At 30.3% G+C, this 19,164-nt stretch overlaps 1 protein-coding gene across 1 annotated transcript; it reads left to right on the top strand.

The window, feature by feature from the left end:
- The first annotated feature begins 659 nt into the window (after nucleotides 1–659).
- Nucleotides 660–6,318, top strand: LOC129971370 (eukaryotic translation initiation factor 1-like). The gene is made up of 3 exons (XM_056085077.1): nucleotides 660–854; nucleotides 4,612–4,769; nucleotides 5,918–6,318. The coding sequence occupies exons 1-3, from the start codon at nucleotides 821–823 to the stop codon at nucleotides 6,062–6,064; spliced, it is 339 nt and encodes a 112-aa protein (XP_055941052.1). The 5' UTR covers nucleotides 660–820; the 3' UTR covers nucleotides 6,065–6,318.
- The last annotated feature ends 12,846 nt before the right edge of the window (nucleotides 6,319–19,164 follow it).

Here is a 19,164-nt window from a genome sequence, read left to right as displayed (position 1 = left end):
GTGACCGATATTCGTATTTGATGATGCACTATTCCATACAGATCATTTTTTATTGCTCGTGACATGATTGACTTTGATTACATGTACTCTGTTTACTGCTGGCGCCATCTATTGGTAGAATATAGGACTAAAGTAGACATTTTAAAGAAATGACATATATTTTTAACTCATCTTTTCCAGAAAATGGTTCACTCTAATAAATAAATTAAATAAATAGTTTTGAGAAAAAAAATAAAATTTAAGAAGTAAGCTGAAACAGATAAATTAATTCAATCACACGTTAATTAAATTAGTAAATTAAGCATTAATTACAATTAATAAATTTTATATTTAATATTAAGTGTTAATTTTTAATTAATAATATGATTGAAATAACAGATATTTGGAACGCATATTTAAAAATAACAATAGCAATATTATTTGTTATTCAAAAAATCGTGGATTATGCATCTCTAGTTTTGAAAAGAAAATTTCAAAGTGAAAAGGTTGCAAAATCAGACCTAGCGAAAAATATTGCTTCACATTTTAATCATATGTATAAATAAAATTATAAAAAGTTTATGCCGTCTTTTTTTTTTTAATAATAATAAAAAAAAAGTCTGTTGCAATAATCCGTAACTGTACTTAGATTTGGCTTGAATACTGCGCAAAGACCTTGCGCAGTTCATTCTTTCAGTCCCATACAGCCATTCAACCGATCTTGGTCTTCAGCCTTCTTGTACTTTTTACAAATCTTTGCTACTGTTCAGAAAAATATAAAGAAGGTTTTTGCTAAAGCCATTTTTTAATCTCGAAATCTGTGCAGGGCACTAAAAAATCTATGTCTACCGGTATCCAGAATTTGAATACTTTTGGTAAGTAAAATGACGACCTTGGTTTAATATGTATAAGTAGATAATTTTGATAATGATATTTTATATACTGTCTCTAAAACAATCTTTATACATGTTTGATTGTTAAAATTGGTATGAATTAAGTTAATAATATTATGATTACTCTTTGGGTCAAGTTGTTCAAAAGTTCAATGTAGGTCATGGGCCCCTTAAACTTACTGCGTAGTTTTACCTTGGCAATAAAACAGGATTTGATTTTTAGAGCTGAATTGTGAAACATCATTCATTTTGTTTATCTTTTATTTTTGTGGATTCTGGGGCTAATTCTATTTAGTTTTTGAATTTTATGTCTGCTTATCTGATTATTTGTTATTATAGATTTAAATGATCATTTGTATATTTCAAGTTAAATTTTTCCTTGATTTCATCTTACCATTCATATTTTAAACTTATTTCCTATAAAAACCATGACAAAAGTTTATTGAGTTTGAAAAAATTCAACTGAAAATCGAAATTCGGAATCACTTTTATGAAATTTGACGGAAGAGTACCATTTTTCACGTTCAATTCTCTTTTTAACTTTATAATGATTTTTCATTTTTTAAACAAACGTATTTTCACATTTTTTTATGTCAAATAAGTTCACCAAATTTACTATAGAATATTTATGTATTTTATAAAGTTGTTCCTATTTTGTATTGAAACTTACTAAAGATGTTAAATAAATTTTTAAAAAGTGGTTATATTTTTGTTACTTAAAAATTGGTTCCATTACTGATGTGAAGAGAAAGCTCTTATCTTTTTATAATAATTGCGAATATATTATAAGATTTTTTTTAAAAACTGCATTAATTTTATTATGATTAATTGTTGCTATCTGAAACATTCTATTTGCAAGAAGTAAATGTTGCTAAGCCTAGAAAGTAAAATGAAAATTTTTTATCATTTTTACAACAAGCAAATTTAATTCTTAACTGCTTGGAAAGTATCCAAGTATTGTAATTGTTTCATGAATGCATTGTGTAAAAGAAAGTTGAGCCAGAAATTCTTTCTGGATCTTAGTATCTTTTTTTCACCCTATCTTGCGAATTTTAGAATTTTCTAGATACTACTTACCATTGAATTGTTTTATTTCTGCTGTAACCTAATAAAGTTTTAAAAATATTTTTTTGTAGTTTAATTTTAACTATTTATAATGAATCCTTTTAAAAACGGGTTCATTTTCTGAATATTCATTGCACGGAAGTTAACAAATTTTCATTAACTATTAAAATAATTACTTCACTGTCTTGTTTTTGCATATTTGTGATGCATGACCAATAATAAAATTCAAATATGTACTCAAAAAGTATTTTAAATTATTTGAACTTTTTGTATTAGAAAAATTTTATTAGTAAACTGTATAGTATTGTTTCATATGCATTAGAAATGATTTGTAATTGGTATAAATTATAGTTTCTAAAAAATGGTGTGAAAAATTAATGTAACTGTAATATTTAAAGCTGTGAATGAATAATTAAAATATGTTACACAAATGAGAACTACTTAAAATGCTATTTTAGGAGCTAACATTTCAAATAAGATACTTACTCTTTCACAATTTATGTCTCGAAATATCGTGAATGAATGAAAATGATTCAAGTTTATACACTATAACTCAACTAATTCAAATTCTTTTATCGTTTGAATTTCCTGTTCCATAATGTTCTGATAATTGGGTTCAAAATATATTCCAATTATTTGCAAAATGACTTAAAACTATAAATAAGTTATTGTTTATATATAATTAACTATATAATAAGTTATTATTTAAATATAATTATTATTATTTATTAAAATCGCCTATTTTTATTTATTTGTAAAAAAAACTATTAAATTTTAAAAATCTGTAATTTTTTATAGATTAAAAATTATCATTTCTCCTTGTTGTATTTATTTTTGTCTTAGTTTTATTAATATATTAAATGCCAATTTTATCTAAATGATCATGTCTTAATAAATGGTTATTTTTATACTGCAATTTCTAAATTGCTTTGTCTTAGAATTTTTTGTGTAGTGGAACTTGAATGTTCTTTTGAATTTTTCTCGCTGACACATTGTCTTCTAGTTTTCCTATTTCCACTCTACTTTTTTGAATTTCTAAATATTCACTTCTCCAGTAGAGAAATATATACATGATATAATGTGTGTTTCAAAAATTGTAAATTTTCTGACAAATGCTAATAAATTGCATTTTTGATTTAAGGTTGTCAAAATGATTCAGTTTTTTACCTGATATGAAATTTAAAAAGCTTTTTAACCTCTTAATGTATTAAATGTTAATTGCAATTTTGTTTGAATGAAGTAGTCTCTTAAGTTTTTAAATTTTGTACCATTTAAAATTCTACAGTGATTTTATATTGATTGTATTAAAGTAGGTACCTGTTTATTTTATAAGTAAATAAAAATATATAGTACTTTGGGATTATCACGTCGACCATTTTCGCCAAACCTGATATCACCAAAAGATGGCAAGAGGATTGGTGCATTTTCATGAGCATTGAAAGGTCGGCGGCCTTTTAAGTTTTTATTTGTTATTGAAGTTCATTTAAAAAATACCTTCATACATAGGAGAGATAATTATTATTTTGAATTTATAGTAAATTATATATGCTACAAAATGCACTGTATTAAATTCAAGATTTAAAAAAAGGCATTACTTTTCTGAATATTGCCATATTTTTCTTTATTTATATAATATGGTGGCCAAATACATGCCTGTATTCAGTAATGAAACCTCCAATGAATCCCATCTAGAAATTGGTTCTCACAAATTTCAGGTTTTCCAAAGTTTTACTTTTCAAGGTCGTCAAATAAAGCCTTTTATGAACCAAAACGATTTTTTAAATCCTCACTACTGCCAAGAAATACAAAATTTTTACTATATAAAACCTTAATTAGACCAATACTTACCTATGGCTCAAAGACCGGGAGCCTGACCAAAGCTGGAGAAAATAAAATATAATTTTTGAAAGAAAAATTATGTGAGCCATTCTTTGTGGGATAGAAATCAACAATGTTTGGAGAAAAAGATCTAACTTTGAGCTATATAAAATCTATAGTGTCAGATATTATAAAGTTCATAAAAATAAATTAGATGAACTGAGTGGCTAATATATTTAGAATGGATGATTATTCCATATTAAAAAAAATACTTGTACGTAAACCTCAAACAAGTAGGAAAAATGGTAGACCCAAAATGAGATGGATGGAGTCAGTGGAGACAGATTTCCTGGCTATCCAGGAAAGAAACTGGCACACAAGTGTCAAAAGTAGAATGCAGTGGAACAGAATTCAGAGGAAGGCACTGGCCCAACCTGTCTAGCCAAATATGATGACTATGATATGGTGGCCATTTATTTTTAAGGATCAGTTGCATTTTTTCCTTTGGTTAGTGTTATGTAACAGAAAATTTTATTCATGTGTAAAGTATGCATATTCATTCACAGTTGGTGCACATAATTGGTGTTATGTATTTTATTCATGTTATTTTTAATATCTTGTAGGATTAGTGAGATTAAGTATTAATACCATTTTTTTTCCCTATAGTGATATTTAAAATATGTTTTGAGTTGTTTAAAATTTCTTGTTTATTGTATGCATTAGCCTTAAACATTTTTTTTTGTCTGAAAATAGATTTTAGTGTGATTTATTTAAAAAAAATTATGTAACATTATTGAATGGTTAAAACCATTCGATTTATGGATATATTTCTTACTGTGACATACGATTTTTAAAGATCCGTTTGCTGATGCAATCCGGGCGGATGAGCAAGGTGGTCAGGATAAACTAATCCACGTTCGAATCCAACAGCGTAACGGTCGTAAAACACTGACTACAGTTCAAGGGATATCGGATGATTACGACAAAAAGAAGATTGTAAAAGCGTGCAAAAAGGTGAGCAAGGCAGATGAGTAAATATTTTTTTTTTTTTTTTTTTTTTGATACAAAGCAACATGTGGAATTTTTTAAAAGAAAAATAAATATGTGATAGTTTGAGTAGTTTAATTTCATAATATTTATACCTTTTTAACTGTTTTTGTGTTATATGTGCCTATAAATGTTGAAGCCTGATGTTTGCAGGGATACTATTCTTCTTTGAATCTTTGGTTTTTCAACTTTTTATTAGATTTCTCATTTTTTTTTGTTTAAGAATTTTGCAATTCATTTTGTATCTTTTTTTTTATTTAATTTTATCTTTAAGTCAGTATAAAAGACTATCTTAATGATAAAATGAATAAAAATTTCTGTAAAATATAATTAAAAAAAAAGGCTAGGATCAAAGGAAGTGCAATGTGTATATAGTTATGACAAATCTGCCAAATGGCAGAAAAATATTCATCCATAAAAAATGAGGTGTCAGATCTCTAGAATTTCTTGTATATCTAAACCTTGTATATAAAATGAAGCTACCTGTTATACCAGTATGGCTGATGTTCAAAAGCAAACTATTAAGTGCTCTTTGAATCATGGAAAGGGGGGGGGAGATTATTCAAAATATGCCATATTGATGCATTGACCATAAAAGTAAAACATGCTGAAATGTGATAGTGTGGTATATTTACGATAAAGAACTAGCTTTCCTCTCATGTTCTGTATACATTTAAATTGTCCTGGCCTTATATATCTTTTAAAGCGTCTTTGGGGGAAAATCATATGCTATTGATTTTTTCTCTTTTATATATGTTTTGAAATGAGTATATTAGCAGATTGTGCTATAGTTTGATTATTTTTCCTATACATTGATTACTTAATTCATACTATTTTACATGTTTTTCCCTTTGTACATTGTTTTGCATTGATTTTTGGATTTCCTCTTTTTTTCATTTTGGTCAATCAGTCTCTGTGTTTAGTTAATATTGTAAATAAACTAAATTGCTGTTTTATTTGTTATGGAATACATATAGAAAATCACCCTCTTCTCATTTCCAGATTGGTTATATTATCCATAAGCTGTATTGTATGAATATCTCTTTATAACTTTAATATGTGGTTTAATTTTTAACTTTCATATGATTTATTTATTTTTTTGAATAATTTTATAGGAATTTGCTTGCAATGGTACCGTTGTGGAGCACTCCGAATACGGCGAAGTGATCCAGCTTCAAGGTGACCAGCGCAACAACATCTGTCAGTTTCTGACAAAGGTTGGCATTGCCAAGCCTGAACAGCTTAAAATCCATGGTTTCTAAATCGCCTTAGAGTTTTTTAAAAACAAGATACCAGCTATGTGGAGTACATTCCAGATTAGGCTAATTTGTAATATTTTGTCTGAAAATCATTTTGCTTTTTTCTTAAATTTATATATTTCGGAAGGTTGGAATAAACTTGAAACTTAACAAAACGAACAAATAGTGATGTTTAGCAGTAAAACACCCCTTTTTTGCATGAATACATGTCAGTTATCCACATAATGATAAATTTTAATAAAGTTTGATTTTGTGTACTTGAATTTTATTACTTTGAAGGGCTATCGGAATTGTTTCTTTCTCATGATTTGGGTCCTTGGTGGGTTTTCATTTTACTTCCTTGTTAGATTTTTTTTTAACTAGGAAAGAAATTGCAACAAATGAATAGATTGATTTGTCATTATGTTAAACTTTTTTAAAAACATTTATTTAGAATGCATTAAAGTTTTCCATTTTATCCTAACAGTAATTATTTAAATAAGAGCTTTCTGCTAGGGAAATAGGAAAAAAGTGTATATAATAATTTATTAAATAATACCATCTGCTTTTAAAATTTTAAAAAATTCTGCTGAAAACTATTAAGCAATCGTTTTAATTATCTGCATATAAATTCTTAATTTCAGTAGAATTTGCTTTAAAACTTTACAGATATGTGATAATACATATTCATATTTAGAAAGATGTATGGAGTTTGCTTTATGATTTAGGGACAGTAGCACATGCTTAGGGCATCAAAAGAAGAGGGCATGATTATGATTTTTGATAGCTAAATTTCCTGGAGACCATACTGTATAACTGAACCAGAAATTGCCAAATCAGCTCTCTATGCTAAATAGCAGCATTAAATTTAGATATGTAGAATAAAAAAAAAGTACTTGAAGAGAAACTTCTGTCAAAAAGTCATTTAATTGGAGAGAAAAAAAATTATTCCCCTTAAAAAGATTGTTTATTTTGAAAGTGTTGCAGGTCTTTTTTGGAGAAAATTTCAAGGTTTTATTATGAATTGCTACTCAGTTTCATTTATAAACCAATTTTAAAATGAATAAAGTATTGCCATGTTTTCAAGATGTTAAATACCAATTATAAATATAAAGTTAATTAACCACAAATTATCTGACCTTATTTTTTAAAGGTCTTGCACCGCTTTTGAAATGGTCCAAATGAAAGCAGGTAACCTGTTTGCAAAATATGTATAGTTTTTGTACTGTCTGAGTGTGGGAAAAGTAAAGTATTGGCAGTACATTAAACATTTCTATTAAAATAACATCCTTAAATTGACATTTGTATAAATTAATCTGTAATTATTAATTGTAATTTATTAACAGACATACACAAGCTAGTATTTTAAAAAATGCATACATTATTTTTTAAGATTGCCTTTGTATGGTAATATAAAAAAAGTTTTGAACTTCTTATGACATCGAAAAAGAATTTCAGATGTATAAATGAAATTAAAAGCACATATTTAAAATTTTGATGCTGGTGTAATTTTCTTTTAATTTACAGTCTGAATGCTTAAAAGCATTTTATTTTGGGAATATTAATTTTTAATAAAATAGATTTAAAATAAAGGCATATTTAATGGTGAAATGTAATCTTTCATTAATGTTTTATTTATTTGCTGTAGTTCTTCCTGATCGAATTTAATTTATATATAATATGATTGTTTTAAATATTTTCTCTTGGGTTCAAAGTAAAGTGGAAACCATTTACTTAAAACTTAAACAAAGCTTTTCATTGGAGTTGCTTCATACAGTTCTACACTGAATAAATAACTTTTGCATTATAGTTTTTATAAAACTAAATAAATATTGTGTTAGCATTTTTCCAGTTATCTAAATTTTCAAGTTTCAATGTTTTTGCTTTATCAGTCATCTGTGACTGACATGGGTGAATGGAAAGGTAGCTGTTTGTCATTAGTGACTAATATAGGCCTTCACGTGTAAATGACTGTTTTTTTTCTCTTGTGTGTGTATGTTGTTTTGGAAAAGAGGATTAAAATGCTATTAAGGAGTTATATCCGCATCTAATCAGTTTTAATGCATACTTATATTTTAAATGAGGCAATTAATTAATATTTATCTGAAAAAATATATAAGGGTTAATGAAGATTTGCACATTTTGGTTGGAATTATTGATTGCAAAAGTGTTATTTTTACTTTTCACAACTTTCAGCTTTAATGATGAAAAAATCTTTTTTCTGCCTGGATAGAGTTTGCTGAACTTTATTTTCTTTTTCAAAGTTTTTTGATAAAGAAAAAAAAAAAAAAACATATTTTTTGCTTGTCTCCAAAACTGTTTTGTTATCTAACCGACAAACAAGCCACCCAGTTTTATATATTTTATGAAATACTAAATTTCAAATTAAATTTATTTAATATATTATTTAATAATTTTAATTTAATTTTCAAATGTTTTTACTTTTTACTTACATTTTTGAAGTTTCTTCTTAATTAATGATTAAATGAATTTGTGTGCATAGTTTTAAATTTCTTATTAGTTACACTGTGTAACAGACCAAAAAATTAGCATATGTAGTGTAAAGTTTGTAGTTGCAATATAGCTTTGTAAATTTTAAATCTGAAGAAATTTTGCAAAAACTCAAAATTTAAAGATTAAACTTAATTGTTTTATTTTCTGTTGCTAAATTGATATGAAAATCTAAATTGTTGAATAAATTGTCACAACTTTTCATTATTACAATTATTTCTCTCCACTACTAAATTTGATAAATATTCTGAGTGTGGATTGCTGATGAACAAACACTTTTTTTGAAGTTTTATAAAAATTACACTATTGATGAAGAAACATTTACATACTAAAAGTAAACTTATTTGGTAAAATACAGATACAATTTGTGGGGAAATCTATACTTAATCAATTGTTAATTTTATCACATTTCAGCAATATTGTTTCTAAAAGACTTATTTTGATTTATAAATTATCCTTCATTATATACAAGGATGTATATATTCAAGGATATATATTCATGATCATTTGTAGTATGTACAGAAATATAATTATGAAAAAAATAATGCCTATATGATCCTCTAGGGATTATGTGTCCGAGGAAACCGAATAAAATTTGAAATGCATTTAACCCTTTGTAAGGCCATGAGAAGTATGCTTCCCACCAAACTCATCAATCTTTGAATGAAGTTATGTTGGCAGGCAGAATTTGCTGGAACTTAGTTCTGGCAAATTTTTCAATCGAACAGAAACTTAAATCTTCAGTTCCTAATTTCGCCTGAAATGGTACGTCTTGATTTGTTACTTAATTATTAATTAAATTGATCTAACAAGCTAAACGAATCACTTTTATTAAATTAATCTCATTCTTAAAAATATTTTAACATGATTATTTAAAAAGGCATTTTAAAGGGTTAATATGCGCTATGTATTCGAGATAAATTTGCAAAACTATTCGACCATCCTGTGTTCGAAAATTATTTGGACATTTTTATCTGTCTGTAAACACGATAATTAAAAAATAAATAAAAACCTTTTGAGATAAACGTATGAAATTTGGTTTATGGTCTTAACACCAAATGTGTATCTCTTTATCAGTTTTTAAACGCAATCCGTTGAAAGAAAGTTTGTCTTTTCAGCTGTCCGAATACGAATGAATACAATAACTACAAAAGCATAATAAAATTTGGTACAGAAATGTAGCATCTAAAATGTAGATAATATCAATTTTAAGCTAACTCCCCCAAAGGGTTATCGTCCATCGGACTGTTCTGTCTAATGCAAATGACCGCGATTGCTCAAAAGTGCGAATTAAATTTTGCAAACGCTGCAACTTGGGTAAATGAAATTTGGTATGCTGTATTAACTTCTAAAATGTAGATTTTTATCAATTTTTCCAAAAAAGTTGATTTTGTTGATTTTTAATTTTGCTTGCAAGAAAGTCAAAAACACAACTATTTGGAGAAATGAATTTGTTATGCAAGTTTGTTACTACCATTGTATTTCTGAGTCAAATTTTGATTTTTATTCTTCGAAAATGCATCCAAAAACACATTAACCTTTTTTTTTATTACAAAGCGTAAGAAGCTCAAGTGGTATTTTTACTTTCTTCACGAGGTTTTTAAGGTGGGGGGGGCACTCCGTTTATACTGTCACCTTTCCGTCTTGGCCCCTTTCTCTAATTCTTTTGTAATAAAAAATTGAGAACTATTAGTCTATGGCTGTAAGTCCACAATTTTAATGCTGGGGGGAATAACATCTTGATTTGAGATATGAGAAAAAAAAATCCGGAATATCACTTGTATATAATTATACAAATATTATTTCATTAATTCAAATAATATACATTTTTCTAGAATTTTCGTTTTTTTAAAAAAAAATTTAATTTTTTCAGTTCTCAGCTGTTATTCAAGTTTGTTTTACACATATAACCATGTCCAAAACACAAATTCGATTTTCGGGTACTATTACCCGCATGCCAGGGATTTATCGCCAAGGATGACGGGATATTCAGTAAAAATGCTAAATTCACGCCAAAAGTTAATATTTTATAATTATTGTACGCCAATACTATGCATGGCGTTCCTTGGCACGGCAAGTTTATTAGAGAATGTGCAAGAAAGTTTTTGGCAGAATACTCCCTTTTGTACCCATTTACACAGATTAGAAAAAAAAAAAAAAAAAAAAAAAATGCACTCCATAAAAATTTTTCGGTGGAATGTTATTTAGTAGCAATACTCCAGACATTTATCTGTATCCTGTGACGTAAGAGTTCTTCATGCAACAATCATAATCAGTAGTAAACATGTCTTAGCAGTTGCGTCCATATTGGAAATGCGCGCAATGATTCGTTTTTTGTAGATAAAAAGGTGTAACTGTGCTGAAATTAATTTCATATAGTTTACTAGCCGCCTTTGGCGACCAGCCGGTTCGCCAATCTTAATGTTCGTTTAAATTTTAATAATTAAATATTTTATGCAATTCCTATTTTAATAGCTTCTTCATCAAAATATTTTAAAACTTCAAATTTTGATAGTCATATAATTCTCTCATAATATTATAAACGCCTTCAGTCATAACGTAATATGTATCTCTGTAATTTTCTGTTAGTTTCGTAGAATTTATACTATAAATTAAAGTGGAAAGGATTAATCTGCAATTAATATAATAATATTTTTTACTGAAACAAAGTAATTTTTTGTAATATGATTACTGAAAACAGTTACTGAGCATTTAAACTTTATGGGCACTAAAGAATATCTTTAATTAATATCTTTTAATTTTAAATGCATCAAACACTATGAAAATAAAACGAATCGTTTAAGATAATCGGTTGAAAACAGGTTAAAAAAAAACTAAAAAAACGATGTACTTAAAACTATAAGCGTATACAAAAAATATATAACTAACAAAAATACAATTCAATTACAAAAGCATGCAACTAACCTAAAAATAATTTAAATCATCCGTTGATAATGGTTGTCATGTCAACAATCAGAACACAATGCGCATGCTTGCATTTTCAACGCTTACCAGTTACGGTAACGCAAATGCGTGAGTTTTTCTACGCCAGTTGGGGTAATGCTATGCAGATTAGAAATTTTTAATTTCCTTTATTCTGTTTTATTTTAATTCAAAAGTACTTCAGAATGAATCTGAAAGATCGATTCATTAACAATGTTTAATTTTAAATGCATCAAACATTAAAAAAAAATAAATAGAATCGTTTCAAATAATCAGCCGAAAAATCTTAAGTCTAGCCTCATGACTGTTGGGGAAAAAAAACTGAAGCCGTACTCATTTGGCGGTGGGGAAAATGAAAAGATTTTTTTGGCGGGAAAGTTAGTTTTTAATTAATAATTAAAATTCTAATTAAAAATTCAAAAAATGGGCTATCCTATCTTTTAAGTTAGATCAAACTGCACACGGTGTTCAAATTTGATTAAAATCGGTTAAGTAGTTTAGGAGTCCATCGCGGACAAACAACGTGACACGTAATTTATATATATTAAGATGGTGAAAATGCTATGTCACTTCAAGCTATCACGAATCGGTGCAGCGTATTTGAGAATGGACGTATAAGTAAATGCAACAAATTCTTTGATCTCTGAGATTAAAGGATTTAATGAAAATCAATTTGACTTTCATTACAACAACAAAAAATATTTCTGCGACATTTAAATATATATATAGAAATTTGTTAATATTTTATATGGAAAAAAAGGGGGGGATGAATGACAGTTTAACTAGCATCAGCAGAAAGGCAATTTTTTGAATTTTAAAATGGTATAGAAATTTTTGTGAGAATATTTCCAGAAGAAACGTGAAATAGAATAATTTTTTTGCGCGTTTAAACATAATTGCAAAAACACGCACCCGGCGACTGACAAGTAATGATGGATGGTTCACAGTGGGACCACCTGTTTCCCGTGGTTCGTATCTGATTCGTTATGAAAATAATTTGGACGACCGACTCGGAAATGTCTAAGAGGGTGTTCAAGTTCATTAAATCTTATTACGTAAATTGTTGCTTCTACACAACCACTTTGTTAGAGGATTGCTCGCTTGGCATGTTGCCAGGCAGTTCTTGAACCTTTTTTAGTTCGCTGATGCTATTTCTTAAAATTTGTCAGAATAAATAACAACAACAACAAATTTGTATATCAAATAATTTTTTGAGGCTCTTAGACCTAGATTCAGCTTCAGGATCGGCAGGTTCCATTTCAAAACTCGATTACACAAATATACCTTTATGTATGTGAACTTAGTTCACGTTTATTTCGAAGTGTATTAACTCTATACTAATATGGATATAACTATATACTATAACGGATATACTTACTCAAATGCTACCCTCACCATCTGACCACTGTTCAAAATTATGAAGTCTGTACTAAAACCGCTTATGTGTTTCTTCCAACCAGATAGTAATATAATTTAATTAAAACTAAATTAATCCAAAAAAATTTATTTAATGTTTAGTATAAGAAATAACTATTTTCTTTATTCTTTTAGTTTCCTTCACTTTCTTATTATTTATACATAATACATTTACATAATTTATCTACACATAATTATTACATTTATGCATAAATGTAATAATTTATTACATTTTAAAAAGCGAAAATTTTTTATTGTTTCCTATAGGCTCCGTTGAGTTAATATTTGTAAGGTAAGAGTAGAGTAATACCAGTCTATTTTAATAAGTTAGAAGACGCTTATTAATTGTCAGATCAAATTATGCCTTATTTCCTTGACAATACCAAATTTGCCAACAATAATCTGGAATATCAATAATGTAGAAAAGGCGAAAAAAATGTTCCAATTTGGAGTCAGTTATTATAAAGTTATATTAACAAAATTATTATTATAACTGTGTGATTTCTGCATGACTCACTTTCCATTTCGTAATTTTCTCCCGTTAAGTAACTGCATTCGTCTGTATGAAATTGAAGGTCATCTGCCTGCTCGACCTTTCTCTCGAATCAAGCTTGTTATGCCAGAGGACGCCCTGCATGGCATTGATGTATAGTAGTTACGAAATATTAATATTTAGTGTGAAGTTAGCATTTTTTACTGAAACTGTCGTGTGATTCTTGGCGAGTTTTTTTGGCGATAAATTCTTAGCCAAAAATCGAATTCGTGTTTTTTTTCCAATCAATTGAAACAAAAATTTGACACAAAACTATACTTACAGTCACAAAATCCGATACTAAAGAGTTGTAGTGTTTATATGTTTCTAAATGTACAGACCGACAAACGGTCAGAGCATTGTTGGATTTGGCTCAAAATTTGAAAGTTATCTAGACTAAAGATTTTAATTCTGTATATTGAATTTTATCTAATTCTTTTCGTATTGTAGTTATCATGTTAATTTATATTCGAACAGCCGGGCAGACAGACTTCCTCTGAACGGATTTTCCTGAAAATTTGATAGAAATCTGCAATTTGGTATAAAGCCCATATGCTAAATTTCATCCGTCTAGCTGAAAACGTTATTGTGTTATCTTTGTCACAGACAGACAAACATTTTTCAAAAATGTGTTTGTAGAACTCAGAGAATCTAAAACATATAGATTCGTCAAAATCGAATATTTTGACCATAAGAATACTTTCTCTATACTACACTACATATACGAGAAATAAAAGGGGGGGGGATGAAGAAATTATTTTCTGCTGTAGATTTTCTCTATATTTCTCCAATGGAAACTGAAGGGCCGCGGTGGCCTGGTGGTAAGGTCTCGGCTTCGGAACCGGAGGGTTTCAGGTTCGTGACCCGATTCCACCGAAGAACCGTTGTGTAAGGGGGTCTGTTGCACGTTAAATCCGTCATGACCAAACGTCCTCCAGCTGGTGTGGTGTGGAGAGGGGGGTGCCAGCTCAGGTGTCGTCCTCGTCATCTGATCGCGGTTCAAAATTCCGAGGTCCGTCCCAAAATAGCCTTAGTGTTGCTTCAAACGGGACGTTAATATAACCAAAGCAAACCAAACCCATGGAAACTGAAGATGGCTGAAAGATGATGATAGATTGCTGATGGATTTAAATATTGTGTGCAAAATTAAATAAATTGGTGATTAAGTTCACACACTGAAAAAAGTGAGAAATGCTGCAGCTCCACAATACCAATGCACTATATACCCCCACTTATAAAAGAAAATCTTATGATTTGAAATCCTTAGATTAACCAGTGGACGTGGCCTACCCAAAACTCTCTCGCAAACTCTCTAATAAAGGTGTTATCCCAGAAAAAGCATGCCTTGCCCTACAATAATTATGAAATATACTCATGGCATGAATTGTAGTATTTTTACTGAATCTAACGTGAGGTCCTTGGCTAATTTTTCTTTTTTTTGCGATTACTTCTTGGCATAAAGTTAATAGTATCTGAAAACCGAATTTGTGTTTTAGACAAATTTTTCCCAACCGATTGAAACAAAAATTTCCCAGAAAGCTACACTTGTAGACACAAAAATCACATACCAAATTTGATATTTTTGAGTTATTGTCTTTGCATGTTTCTAAAAGTATAGACCGACCGACGATCCACTCTTTGTTGGATTTGGTTCAACATTTTATAGATTTCTACACTATAGATTTTAAATCTATGCACCAAATTTCATCTCTTCATTTTGTAGTTGTCATGTTAACTTATATTCGAACAGCCAGACAGACAGAGACTTTTTCTAAGCACATTTTACTCAACATTTGACAGAAATCTTCCAAATTGGATCTGAAGACCGTCTACCAAATTTTATCCATCTAGCGCAAAGCGTTTTTAAGTTATCTTTGTCACAGACAGACCGACAGAGAGAGAGAGAGAGAGAGACACGGCATTTCCAAAAATGTGTTTTTCGAAATCAGGGAGGTCTAAAACATGGGAATTCTTCAAAATCTCCACTTCGGATTTTTTTTTGACGATAACTATATTTCTTCTATACTGTTACAAACCTGTAATTTTGCTTCCCAGTACGACTAGTGTCATCGTAAGAAAGACAGGATGTACGATCTGTCCTGTGCGTACCAAGCGTCAATGAACTCAGAGCTTGGCGACCATTTGGCGACTTGGCTATGAATTTGGCGACAAAATGGATCATACTGGAAAGTTTGAGAAGTTTCACGATCCATCCAGTAGGAACCGAGATACTCCCAGAGACGTCCTGATTGGTCTGGAAGATTCTAGACCCGCCCCTCGCAACTATAAAATGACAGGCACTCTCAAGCTGCAAAAATGGTTACGGCCACGGCAAAGTATTGACAGCAAAGCACTGTGAAGTCTCTCCTTACCGGGGATAAGCCCCTGCCGGGGCTAGGCGCCCCGTCAACCCAACCATCAAGCTGCAAAAATGGTGTAAGTGAAGTCGTGTGCGAAGTAGCGAGTGGGCAGCTAAAGCGAGAAGTTCAGCCGTTGGAGAGACAGTAGAGCGAAGCTCCCTGGAACCCCTCTCCTGCTGGATTCTGTCTATCCGCTTCTTGTGCTGCTGTCTACTGAAGTGTGCTACTGTCGTTCTGCTGTACATAGTTGTCGTCTGTGTACTCGTCGTCTTTGTGCTGTCCTGTCTTAGTGTAAATAAATGTCGTTTTTTTTTTTCTACTGACGCCTGCTGATTGAGCGTTCTCCACACCATATCACTTCCACTATCCAAACAAACCTGGAAATTTCGTAGCAATACTTAGTAGGCATACTAGAAAGTAAAAATAGATATCCAGTTTTATCCTATTATTGGAGTGAATAATTTTATTGCTTATGTTGCCTTGAATAGCATCGTTCGGAAATAAATAAATAATAATAAGCAGATCAATTTTTGCATGCGATTTAGTGCGCGTTTTGGCATGCGATTTATTGATGCACTCTTTGTAAATATTTATTTCAAAAAATGTTATTTCTTTACAGTTTAGCCACAAATTGGATAAATTTATAATGCATAGTCGTCAAAAAAATTGAATACTTCTGTAACTTTTTTCGCATTGAATTAATGGGTGTCGATTGAAATGACTTGAGTGGACCGGTTTGCTCCTAAGGACAAATTGATTAATCCAGTTAATTAGCTACGATCTCAAATATTTCCATTATTGGAATAGAGGTTTTTTAATAATTCAATCTATGAGGCTTCTCTATGTATACAGGTTGTTGCCGAATTCGACCGACAAATTCAGAGGGGTGATAGTAGGTATCTAGAGGATAAAGAATCCCCATACAACATAGGGTCCAAAACGACGTTTAGTAGGTGAAAATCGCAAAAATATAGGGAGTCGGAGAACTGTTGGTAATTGCAAAAGATTAATAAAAAAAAATAACAAATGGGGTTTCAACTATGAATTATTTTTAAGTGAAAACCCATTCTTAAAATTTTTTTTTTTTATATTGTTAACATGCGGATTCGATGATCTAGGGGTCGTAAATTACTGAAATACGAAAAAGTAGTTTAGAACCCATATTTGCAAAAATATTAAAACTTGAAGAAAAAAAATAAAAGTTTGAAAATGTCAGGAATTTTATATTCTATAATTTGATAGCGTGTAGTGTGAGAACTGGTTAGTTTTAAAGATATTAACGAAAAACTAAAATGGGAGCCAGAAGACATCGCTGCAACGTCAGTACCGATGTTCTCAGAGAGCGTTGTCAAATTCGAAAGATAACTTCAGAGCAAGGATAATGGGCATTAAGTAAAGTAGATGAAAAATTACCAGAAAACATAGGGTCGCATGTAAAGTTTTTCAATGAAAATCGAAAATCGGGTGGAGTTCGCTGGATGCTTGATGCCACACAGGAAGATGCTCATTTTTCTGTTAGAGTTTTATTCTCAGACGAAACCTGCTTTACCAGAGAAGACGTCTGCAACACGCACATTGCGAATATTTGGTCATTCAAAAATCCTCACATCACTATCTTGTCGAACGTACAACACAAGTTTGATATTGCCGCAGTGCAGAAGGACAGTCCATCCTTGGCCGAATGGTCATGGCACTGGTCTCATGATCAAGTGACCTGGGTTCGAATTACGCTAGAGACAATGCGATTAATAGTATATGTAAATACTTAATTCCTCGATTTTATGTTTTCCTTTATTTCATGTTCCAGAAGATACTGGACATTTCTTTAATTTACCAGACAAGTGTTCTGGACTTTTCTTACTGTCTCCAGAAGAGTATTCTGGAACTTTCTCTGCTTATATAAAAGCAGAAGATTTGTCAGTTACTGTATTCTCAGTTCTGTGTTCAGTTAATAAATTGATTTAGCTCTACTTCGTGTGTGTATCATCGAGTTCTATACCAAAGTATCTACGTGACAATATTAACATCTGGGCAGAGTCACCTATTTGGACCGTATCCTCTGCCCGAACACCTCAGTGGCAGAAAGTACCTAGTTTTCTTCCAGCACATTCCTCTGGATTTACTGCAGGGAATACCGGTAATTGTACGATAGAACATTTGGTTAATGCGTGACGGAGAACCAGCACGTTTTAGTTACATTTGTGAAATCTGACTTGTTGTTTGCGAATTAAGTTTAACGACCATCCATTCTGCAATGCTCTTTAATGAATACTTGTTCGCTGCTTTTATTTTTCTTAAACGCATGAAAAATTTACATACGAGACGGCTTCTTCTCTTTTACCTTGTTCCTAATTCGCATTCATAGGACCATTCCCTTCGCCAGACTCATTGTCTTTTCGACGTCTGTTTTTGCGATTTTCACTGAATAAACGTTATCTGCGATCCTATGTTTTCTGGTAATTTTTCATCCACTTAATGCCCACTATCCTTGCTCTGAATTTGTCTTTCGAATTTGACAACGCTCTCTGCGGACATCGGTACTGATGTTGTAGCGATGCCTTCTGGTTCCCATTTTAGTTTTTCTTCAATATCTTTAAAACTCCCCAGTTCCCACACTACACACTTGTATCAAATGATAGAATATAAAATTCCTTACATTTTAAAACTTTGATTTTTCTCTAAGTTTTAATATTTTCGCAAATATGTGTTCTAAACTACTTTTTCATTTTCAGTAATTTACGACCCCTAGATCATCGAATCCGCATGTTAACAATATGAAAAAAAAAAAAAAAAAAAAAAAAAAAAAAAAAAATTAAAAAAAAAATTTATAAGAATGTGCTTTCACTTAAAAATAATTCATAGATGAGACACCATTTGTTATTTTTTTAATTAATCTTTTACAAATTCCAACAGTTCTGGGACTCCCTATATGTTTGCGATACAGAGCTCAACGAATACAGAGCAAAGAACTGATCTCTAGAATTTAGCGAATTTTTCATGTATCAGACCACCCTGACTGAAAAGAAGAAGAAGAAAAAAAAAAAACATTTATCTGTTGGCAACGGCCATAGCTCAAAAATGGTATGAATCAGAAGGATGAAATTTGTTATGTGATCTTTATATCAAAATTTGTTCTGACGCCAACGCCATCTTGTGAGTTTTTGTAGCTATCGGCAGAGAGAGTGTTTAATAAAGCAGTGAGCGTTGTGAAAAGAGAAAACATGGCTACTCCGAAGCCGGAGCGAAAAAAGCCATGTACCAAGTGGGTAAGAATGATGGTTCTTTCCCATTGTTAAAAGTGCGAGTGTAATCTAAACCGGAGATTTGTTTGGCGAAGAATTGTGTTTTTGAGTGATTGCGAG

This window comes from Argiope bruennichi, chromosome 1 (assembly GCF_947563725.1).
Source record: "Argiope bruennichi chromosome 1, qqArgBrue1.1, whole genome shotgun sequence".
NCBI lineage: Eukaryota > Metazoa > Arthropoda > Arachnida > Araneae > Araneidae > Argiope > Argiope bruennichi.
This window is presented reverse-complemented; position numbering and strand designations above follow the sequence as displayed.

What these genes read in the sequence shown, in the direction of transcription:
- LOC129971370 (XM_056085077.1), top strand. Translation starts at nt 821, where the DNA reads ATGTCTACCGGTATCCAGAATTTGAATACTTTTG. An exon ending in CCAGAATTTGAATACTTTTG is followed by an intron (nt 855 to 4,611) that starts GTAAGTAAAATG and finishes CGATTTTTAAAG; the next exon opens with ATCCGTTTGCTGATGCAATC. An exon ending in TTGTAAAAGCGTGCAAAAAG is followed by an intron (nt 4,770 to 5,917) that starts GTGAGCAAGGCA and finishes ATAATTTTATAG; the next exon opens with GAATTTGCTTGCAATGGTAC.